Source organism: Trachymyrmex septentrionalis, unplaced genomic scaffold (genome assembly GCF_001594115.1).
Source record: "Trachymyrmex septentrionalis isolate Tsep2-gDNA-1 unplaced genomic scaffold, Tsep1.0 scaffold80, whole genome shotgun sequence".
Classification (NCBI taxonomy): domain Eukaryota; kingdom Metazoa; phylum Arthropoda; class Insecta; order Hymenoptera; family Formicidae; genus Trachymyrmex; species Trachymyrmex septentrionalis.
The window spans coordinates 473,900-485,076 of NW_017305988.1; the positions used below are offsets into that span (position 1 = coordinate 473,900).

At 27.0% G+C, this 11,177-nt stretch overlaps 1 protein-coding gene across 1 annotated transcript in view; it reads left to right on the plus strand.

Moving 5' to 3' along the window:
• The first annotated feature begins 2,385 nt into the window (after window positions 1-2,385).
• LOC108754609 (zinc finger protein 107-like) overlaps window positions 2,386-11,177 on the plus strand; it is a 15,252-nt gene continuing 6,460 nt past the window's right edge. Inside the window, exons 1-4 of the mRNA XM_018497044.1 lie at window positions 2,386-2,404; window positions 2,879-3,148; window positions 5,983-6,174; window positions 8,349-8,567. Of these exons, the coding sequence (XP_018352546.1) occupies window positions 2,386-2,404; window positions 2,879-3,148; window positions 5,983-6,174; window positions 8,349-8,567 (700 nt within the window). The remainder of the gene's footprint in view (window positions 2,405-2,878; window positions 3,149-5,982; window positions 6,175-8,348; window positions 8,568-11,177) is intronic.

The window sequence follows — 11,177 nt, forward strand, 5'->3', positions numbered from 1 at the left end:
GCTGTCAAAAATTTAAGAATATATTTTTAATAATTTCTGAAACAACGTGATAATTTCAGGAAATAAAAGAACTGGAAAGGATACGGGCAATAGGAGTCAAGCGCAGAAGACGTCGCGCAAATAATATATCTATGAAGTGTGAAACTTCTTTATTTACTAAAACGCGCTTACATGTTTCGGCTCACTTTTGAGCCCTCCTCAGAGACAACAAAAATTAACATACTGTGAATAAAAATTATCCTATCATGGTGAGCACCTCTACCTCGAGAATTCAAATGCCAGAATTAAACCTAAAAAGAGTGAAAGAAAAAGAAAAAAGAAAAATGAACGAAAAAAAGGAAATATCGAAATAGGTAATATAAAAAACTCATTTATCAAAAACCTTAAGATTATAATTAATTATCCCGAAAATAAGGACGCTCACCCTGATCACAGGGGAGCTCACCATGACAAGATAATTTTTATTCACAATTTATGTATGTTAGTTTGTGTTATCTCTGAGGACGGCTCAAAAGTGAGCCGAAACATGTAAGCGCGTTTTAGTGAATAAAGAAGTTTCATACTTCATAGATATATTATTTGCGCGACGTCTTCTGCGCTTGACTCCTACTGCCCGAATCCTTTCCAATTCTTTGATTTATAAGGAATCTCTTAGTTTGATTTCTAATTCAGGAAATAATTTAAAGAGTTTCTATGTGAAACAAAATAAACACTTCGTAGGTTTACAACATATATTTTTAAATAATAATAAATGAAATAAAAATGTACGCGAAATGTAAAAATATTAGGCAACGATTGTGGTGTGCGATTATGGTGCGATTTAAGACACTACATTATGATGCAATTTAGGAAACTAGAGCATTTTATAAACTTTTATTTATTTAACCCATAAATAAAAATGTGAACTTTAACTCTATTAATTTAATTTAAATATTCTAACATATAAATGATCAAGACTTAGACTATAACTTATATTTTCTATAATTGATCGATCTGCTATAAAATATGTTGAAAAATAACAACACTATGACGACTTTTTTTAATTACGTAAATAAGAACACTCTTATTGTGCTTTATGTCTGAGTGTAATGCAGCAGCGTTGCAATATCATGTAGTTCTTAAATAAATTATAATAAAGTATGTAAGTACAATAATTGAATTTTTAAATATGGTTATGCGATTTCGGCAATTATCCTATGTTGTCAAAGATTGCGTAATCTAACGAAATTCAAATTAATCTCATGTCATTAAATTATGACAATTGAAAGGATTTATTTTAAAACTAGTGTTTTTCGAAGTCGGATTTTTCGAAATTGTATTATTAACGATAAGAGAATTGCAAAGGAGTTTTCTCTCGCTGTGTGCAACATCAAATTGATGCAATAAAATATGAAGTATATGTGTTGCGTATATACTGATAAATACATAATTATATATTTTTGAAAGAATTTTAAACTTGTAATTTATTTAAAGACTTTTCATTTGTATTATTAAATAGTATCATTTTTCATTATTATATGGAAAGCAACTATGAGCCTATATGTGTGGTTATGTATTAGGACACAATGTATCTGATTCACAAATATCTTATTTTATCTAAGACTAGAGATTTTCAGAATGATTACACAATAAGTCTTGTTTATTGCGTATGATAAGTCGGTATTGTATACTTCTTTAGATAATTTCAAATTTTTATTTATTTTTTATACATTTATATCAAATAAAGTCTACTAGATTTATTTAATTAAGATATAAAAAATGATCATTAGGATTCTTTGTTTAAATTAGTGTATACAATTATTCTTAAGATTTCAAGAGGGGAAAAAGCGTTTCTAGTTCCACTATACATAACATCTTTATATAAACGTATAAGTAATAAATATACAATGTTTTTAAATAGTGCAATAAACTATCCAAGGAACAAATATACTGACATTTTCATTTCTTATTGTACAAAAATAAAAACAGAATTTACAATACCAAGCTAAATATACATTTGTATCAATAAGTTAACTAAAGTTTTATCGTTGTAATAAAATTTTATATGTTAATTCATTTATATAATTATTTCTATCCTTGACACCTACTTTTAAATATATCTAAAAATTTTAGTAACAAATGACGATTTCTACTTTGCATAAAAATCCGCAACAGCATGCGTTACTTCTTTTTTTATCTCTTCGTCTTGTTTTATTTTCTGCTTTTTTTTCATAATTGATCTCTTTTGCATCATTGCACTTTTCTCAATCTTGTATCTTTACAGCTTATAAATTAAAGTTTAGCAATACTCTGATCAAAACTTTTTTAATTTTCCGGTCGAAAGTGAAAATCTTAACTGCACGAATTTAATCACTGCATCACTGCAATGCTTACCAGACACTGGCAATGGATAAAATGATAAAAGGTTTCTTGACACATTAATTACTCATTAAACGCTCATAATTAATTAAATAGTAGTATGTAATTTTTAATTCCTGATATTTTATAAATTTTATTCCATTTTTCCTATTTCGAAAGATATTTATTCTAATTTTTTTATCTTTTACTAATTTTGTCTTTTTAATGACAAAAAAATTCCCTTAATTATGTGTTTTCTCCACAAATTGTGTTCTCTCGGATTACGCGATTTTTAAAACCATTTTTAATTAAGCTGCAGAGAGAAGTTGATGATCGACATTACATATAATCCTTGTATCTTTAATTTCACCAGAAATCCATTAAAGATGAAAGAAATTGTAATTAGATCAGTCTATCCACATTTTTAGCTATAAAGTCATTTCGTTGATTTCTATTTCCGGTTTGGGAGAGCATTGCGATTACAACATAGCGTTGAATAAATCGCAATAAATTGTCTAACCACATTATCTTTTCGTTGCAGGTCTGTTGGCACAGATGCTGATGTCGCAGGACAATAATGAGTGGACTCAACGTCGAGCGAGTGGATCATCATACAAGATGTCTAGAGGTATGCGAAAGAAGAGCATAGGCGATGCCAAATATGAATGCAGCAGATGCGGAAAAACATACAAGGCCACGACATCCTTGAGCCGACACAAACGACTTGAGTGCGGTGTCGTGCCTTGCGAGGTATGTCCTATCTGCGGCCGCAGATTCAAGCACAGGTTCGTCCTAAACGCTCACATCGTTGGTTGCGAGAGAAGAATGAATCAAACGATACAGAAGAAGGATTTCGATTAGAGGCCGCGATTAATCAGCGATAAGGAAGAACGAAAGCGATTATTATAAGTGAAGATCATGATCAACTTGTATAGAGCAACTAATGGAACCGATTGAAATGTTTTAATCGACACGATATTTAAAATATTTGAAATTAACAATGCAAGCAATTTCGCATAAAATAGAATACTTATTTGTGTATTAATGACATAAGATGAACATATATCCCAAGATAACTGGCTGACAAATATTATTTCAACTTAGGAGAATAGAATAATAATTTTAAGGAAATAAAATAATAATTTAAAAAAATATAATTTTAGATTCCAAAAATCAAATCGAAATTGCTGGACATACAAAAAGAGATGCTTTCTAAATTTTCATAAACGCTTCATATATTTACTTCTACGAAAATATTTTTTTCTTTATTCTAATAAAAAGTCTTTATCACTTTTCCATTAATAGCTATTATAATTAAGAATGAATATATGGATTTACACGAGTGAATTCATGAAATGAATGAATAATCCTTTCGCGAGACGTTTGTTATGTCTACGTAGGCATTTTGATGTATATTTATGATGAAATCATAATATATTTATCGTAGCCATAATGTATTTAATCTTTTATTACTTGTGCAGTTTAGTCATAAAAATAGTCATATATATGATATGTACAATATAGTCAACTGTTAATCCAAGCCAAACGAATATTGTTATTTTGACACAGACGATATTATCGTCTATGCTTTTTACTCCGCGAATGAATCAATACTGCAAATATATACTTCCTATTTTTTATTATACAACAAAATTCTATAATTACTTAGTGCATTAACGCATAACCTGTATGTAAATGTCATATACATTGAGAATATAAAATTGTTAAAATATATACTCATTTATGTTTTAATTCATCATGATCATTTTTCGTGATTCACGAGTATAACATTTTTATATGTTTAACATATAAATTTTAATCGAAAAACTATTAATAAAATAATAATAATACATCTTTTAAATTGCATTATCATTGTGTATCTGTTTTGCGTTGAGTTCGCATTTAATCTAATTTATTTTTATAAGTTTTATTTTGGTAATAGACAACACTATCTACAATTCAGAAGTTTTATTTTATATGTTTTTTGTATCATAATCTATAAATATAGGATAATTATTTGTTTTAATTAATTGAATGATAATAAATAGTTTTTAAAATATGTGAAATTTGTTTAATCTTTATTTCTGAAATAGGATTAATTATTTAATGATTATATATTTATCTTATCATTTTCAACATACAATATAATATCTTTGTTGAAAATATATAGATAATATATTGTTATCATTTAAAATTGAAAATTATCGTTTCATGCAAATATTCTTTACACAATTTTTAATATTTTGAATGTTTTATGATTAATTCTAATTTATTTATCGTAGCAATATATTTAATAACACATTTAAAGATTTGACTAATTTAGATATTTTTTAATTCCACATACATCGTTTAATGGTTTTTGTGTATATAATTATTTCTTTGCTATATGTTTTAATACTCCATTAAATTTATTTATAGCTTTATATACTCATTTATTGTATAACTTAATAAAAGAATTTGTTTATTCAAATTCTAAACCTACATCTTGTCTTTTTTTTTATTTAAAAGCACTATGTTTACGGTCAACAATCTCATGAAATGATTTTGTCGATTTACAGCTTTTCCACTCGCATCAATTTTATGTCGGCAAAACTTAAGGTATGAAGCATATTTCGTTACGATTTCAAAAATGCGGATGATTCTTTAAAAACGAGAAACTATACGACTCTATAATATTTCCGACAAATGCTATAGATTTGAATACATTTAAAATTATTACGTGTATTTTTTATGTTAGAATACATTGATAAGCAATTTATCAGGGTTGATAAAAATTATGTTTTAAACATATTTTAAACTGTTTAAAACGTGCTTAATCGATGTTTTTAACATATTTTATATATTTTTTGTAATACTGTATGTATGTACACTGAAAAAAAAAATCTTAATTTCAAAGAAATATTTCTTTGTTCGTATTTAAAAAAATTATTTCTTTGGATCAATAAAATTGTTTACAATATCTTAATTTCTAAATAATTTTTTTTAATACGAGCAAAGAAATATTTTTTTGAAATTAAAATTTTTTTTTGAGTGTAGCATTAAAAACATGTTTAAAAAAAACAATGTTTTATTTAAAAAAAACACATTATATCTTATCGACCCTATAATTTATTATATTTTCTTTTTGCTATCGACTCTATCGCAAATACAAAAACGAAATATTATATTTATCTTAAAGTTTACTATCTTAATAAAACAAACTGTTATTAATTATATGTATTATTTCCAACTATCTGTGTGATTATGTAAATATATAGCATAGACTTTTATGATGTACAACGGTGTCTTCTTCTCTTTTTCATTTGATTTAATATATCTCAATCGACAAAAGAATGTAATCCATATTAATCTCCCTAAAAATGACAATTATTAGTAAAACTTTAATACAAAATTCAAGAGTTGTAAGGATACGTGATTTTTAAAAAATGATTTTTCTAATAAAAAAAAGAGAACAAATAAATCATTATATGATTAAATTTTTTATACTGCAAAAATTAATATATTCATTGCAGTGTGGATTGAGTATTGATCGATTCGTCTGTTGAACCTCTTATCAATTGAATTCAATATTTACTCTGATCTCTATTAAATTGTTATTAACGTCATCAATTTCACGAAAATAACAAAATCTTTTTCGTATTCCAGATGGTGTCCTGATGAACAAATTTGAACTGAATGCTAACCACCTGAATACGTCCCGACATTTCGTAAATTGTGGCCAAATAGAGCCGCTACCGAAGCAATATTTTTGCGGTGAATGCGGCAAAGTATATAAATGGATGGACAATCTGCGCCGACATCAAAGACTGGAGTGCGGCAAGCTACCTAAGTGGCATTGTGAAATTTGTTTGAAAATGTTCTATCGTCGATATGAATTAACCAAACATATGAAATTAAAACATCACAAAACGTAAACAATTTATCTACAATAGAAGATATTCTTTTGTTAAATAAAATACATGTTAGGTTCTTCATATATTGCCTGTGATTATTTAGAATTGTAATTATAATTGTGATTATTGTAATTGTAATTATATTTACATTATAATTTTCATATTATACACGTTATATAATTTATATATAATTATATATTATTTACGAGATCTGTCTGATCTCTGCGAATATCTTTGTCCCTGAGCATCCACTCATTCACTTATCCACTCACTCATTCACTTACTAACTCATTAACTCATTCTCTTTCTCTCTCTCCCCTCCCTCTCTTCCTCTTTCTCTTTCTCTTTTCGGTAATTAGGGGAGATCTCGAGGAGTACCTCCTATTAATAAAGGAACCACACGAAGTGTGTGATAACTGATAAATTCTGATTTTAATGAAACTTTGTATACAACAGTTTAAAACAGTATAAAACAGTTTAAAAATATAAACATAAAATCATCCATTATGTAGTAAAGCGATTTTCAGAATTTTTTTCGTTATATTTCAAAAACTATTTAAAATATCAAAAAATGTTTTATACAAAAATTTTACAACAACACCTTTATTCATTTACATTAATAATATTTTTAATAAACATTTTTTTTAATTAAAAAAAATTTTTTTTATTTTTCAAAAATATTGATGTGGATGAACAGAGGTAATTTTATTGTAAAAGTTTTGTATAAAACATTTTTTATATCTCGAATAGTTTTTAAGAAGCGAAAAAAGCTAAAATCCGCGTTACCTATATATAAAGGGTAATTTCACCACTTTAAATCGTTTTTACACCATAATTAATATTTCCTAAATTCATCTTTTTACGTAACATATATGTATATAAAGTTTCATGAAAATCAGAATTTAACACTTCGTGTGGTTCCCTTGTAAGTACCATCCAACGGCTGAGTTATTGGCTATCACAAAAATTTTCAGGACTGCTTCCAGAAGTGGATGGATCACTGGAAGGTCATTCGAATTTTCAGCTTCGAAAAAAGATTACTTTGAAGGAGACTGTCATATTACTCCAGAGTAGCTTTTTCTCATGATATAGGCAGGGATCGAATACTTTTGGCAGATTTCGTATAATATGTATAATTATATAATATATACTGCAATATATATTATTTATATTATAATATATATTTGTATATTATTTACTGTTTATATTATAATATTATAAGTTTGCGATCTTCATATCTCTCTCTCTCTCTCTCTCTCTCTCTCTCTCTTTCATATTTGCCTTTTATCTGATAATTGTATGATATTGTGTCATACAATATTAATAAATTGATATGCTGATTGAATTAACCGATCGTATGAACTCAAAGTATAATCCTCGCGTGACAAGTATTTTTTTATTGAATAGAAACGTAGACATTAGGTTTTTTTTATTTTCTCTCATCCTATTATTCTGGAATTTATTGTATTTTTTGCGATTATACTAATCGTATGAATTATGTAATGAATTGTATAATATGATGAATTGTATAACATGTATCTTTTACCACTCCATTTCGAAATGGAGAAATTTGCGTTCTGATTACAAAATATGTTCCGATAAAGAGATACTGATGATATTGATAAAGAAGTTATTCTATTATAATTTATTTTGCTAATTTTTTTGTTATAATCTGTTTCATATTATTACATTATCACATATTATTGTATTTATATTGTAAGAAAAGCATTATTATATATTATCAACTGCCGTCATAAAAATATAAAGTATTAATAAAGCGAGTATTTATTGTATTATTGTCTATCTTTCGAGTCTATTAATAAAATAATATTACTGAAAAAAGTAATGTTTGAACACTATGCCACGATACTATTATTTTCCTGTTTATCTCTCACAAACGTTGCACTTATGTGACTTCACATTTATTAATTATTCGAGATTCATTATGGAGTGGTTGTACTTTTTGAATTCATCGATAACATATCCGCACGCGACCACTCTATCTGAATGCATGCGCTTATAAAGCTCTTCTCTCATAATTTCTTTCTCGTCTTCACAAATTTTCAGCTGATCAAAACGTAAAGTTAACGAATGTTTCTTTTTTCTTTTTTTTTATAGACAGCGATGATGAACTGTCCGATTGGTTAGTTGAACCGTTCGTAAAGCAGGAGCTCAAAGAAGGAGGCTGCTTCGAGTTCGTGACTATTCCCAATCAACTGTCTTCGGACCGTAAGAAAAAGCAAGTGAGAGAGAAGGTTATCACCCCGCTCGTCTGCGAGGAATGCGGAAAGCATTTCTCGAGGATCGACAGTCTCAAAAGACACGAAAAGAAATACTGTAAAATGACATTTACCAAACCTTCGTTGACACTCTCTCTGTCACACTCATCTGTTAACGATGATAAAAGTTGAAAAAAAATCATTGTCTCCGCGCAATTACATAAAGTGCGTCATGCTCATGCGCCTTAGATAAATAGATAAGGATAATGCGTGAATTATATGTTAATGTGACCGATTTATCTTAGATTTATTTAAGTTTCTCTTATTTCGTAAAAATATGTGACTTTATTATCAAATAAATTTTCAAATAACATTAGATATTATTTAGATTACAATTAGAAATTTAAAATGTTAATTTATCCTTTATAGTTTATAGGAAAATTCCGAAGAATAAAAGCATGCGCCTTATTGAGATATTTTTTTCTCAAAATTTGAGAAGCTAATATAAGTTAAGTTTGATTTGTAATAAAATGAAATAGATAAGGTTAATGTAAAATATTTTTCAGGCCTGTCCAACGGAAGGGCTTGCCCTTATGCGTAACAGTAAGAAGAAACTATTATAATATTATAGCTGAATCTGATGTAGCGCACATATCCTACGTGATGATAAAAATTGACTGAAATTTACTAAGATCAATTTTAGCTTCAAAATATTGTCTTTTTATGTCTCTTTTATTACGAAACAATAATGGGAGGAAGATGTCTGAATAAAACTTTGGACAGGCCTGTTCTATTTGCTATTTCTTATTACTCTTTGAGTATCTTCGAATCGAAAAAAACATATATCATAAGATTTATTTTTATTTATTTCACGTTTTGACGTACAACTATTTTCGTTCACAAATTTAAAGTTGACTCATTTGTTATTGCTTCTGAAAGATGTTACAACATTAGAGGAAGGTCACCGATACTAACACATTTTATTTTTGAATAATATTTCTTAAACAGAGCTAAAAATAAAACTTTAGAAATATAAATACAAACTAGAAAATACTATCTGTCAGATAATAGCAATTTTTATGATACAGTTTGCAACTTTGCAATAATTAAATTTTTATAAAGTGTAAAAAATAAGCGTTTGATAAAACGGGCTCTAAAACTGACTTAATAGTAATGCCACATATTCCTTTTTTTCGTAGGAATTATCTGTACAAAATACAAGTTTTTCTACAAAATTTTTTAGAATCTTTTTACTTCGATATAAGAATTTTATTGATTTATAAGCATACTTTGTATCTATACTGTTTTGCAAAATGCAAATATATATACAACATTATGATTCTGGCGGAAAATTTTTTTGAGAAACTACATAAATTGAGACAAGCTCTTAGAAATTATTAGTTTTTCATAGATATTCGTAGTAGAGTGGCGTTATTGAAGATTTCTTGGTTTTTCAAATAAACAGCCTCTACGAATATTTACAGAAAACTAAGAATTTCTAAGATCTCTTGTCCCAGTCTATGTAGTTTTTTTATACTTTTTTGTAAACCTTTTTTTCGCTATTTTTACTTTTTAATAAATCATGTTTTTATCAGTATTAATAAAGTACAATATTCAGTTTTCGAGAAATAAGAGGATATCTCTTTAGGAGACTCATATTAATATCAACTACTTTCCCCTTTTATTCCTCATATTCCTTTTATTTACACAATTTTCAAAATCTTTTCAACTTATAAATCAAAGTATAAATTGACCGGTTTTATGTGAAGCTCAATTAATTTTCAATAAATTTAATGAAAATGATGAAAGAAAAGAAAAAAGCAGTTTGTAACAGGAAAAATTATTTTGTAAAAGTAATTAATTACAATTAGTTTTTTTTCTCAAAAGTAATTAGTTATCATTACAAGTTCTTGACTCTGAAAAATAACTCACAATCAGTTACAGTTACTGAAAACGTAACTTTCTAAAGTTACTTTTCAGTTATTTTTTTTATCAGAATTTTCAGCAGAACGAGTAACATCGATACTATTAAATAATTTTTTTATTCTGTCACAATCATTTAACATCTCAACATTGGAACTATTGGACTTCAAAAAATTAATGATGTAATTCTTTTGTAAAGATTCGATTTTGTGTTTGCTCGTTAAAATGAAAAAAATCGTCTTAATCGCCAAATTCTTCATAAATTGGAGAATTTTTAGTAGTATTACGTAATATTTAGTAATATTCAGTAGTAGTTTCTTATAATATTTCCTTAGTTTTATGTATACGTTTCTTTTCAAGAATAGGAGCCCAATACTAGCTTCAGCACCAGCAGTGAATATAAACGCAGCCATAATCAATCACATATGAGTACGGTCTATTTGATATTACAAATGTTTTGAAGCATTCTTTGATTGATTATTTAATAAATTTCATTCTTCTGATTGGTCAATCAAATGTCTCGAAGCATTTGTAGCGCCAAGTGGACTGCACATTAAATTGACAAATAAATTTGAAATATATAAAATAACTATAAAAGTAATCATTAAATTAGTTATAAGTTACTTAAAAGGTGTAAGTTAAGTTAAAGTTACAGTTACAGGTGGAAAAAAAAGTAACGAAGTACAGTTACTGAAGAAAAGTAACTGTAACCTTGTTAAAAGTAACAAGTTGGTTCCCATGTTTGATTTTTAATAAATCACTAAGTATACATACATATATATATATACACACATATACAATATAT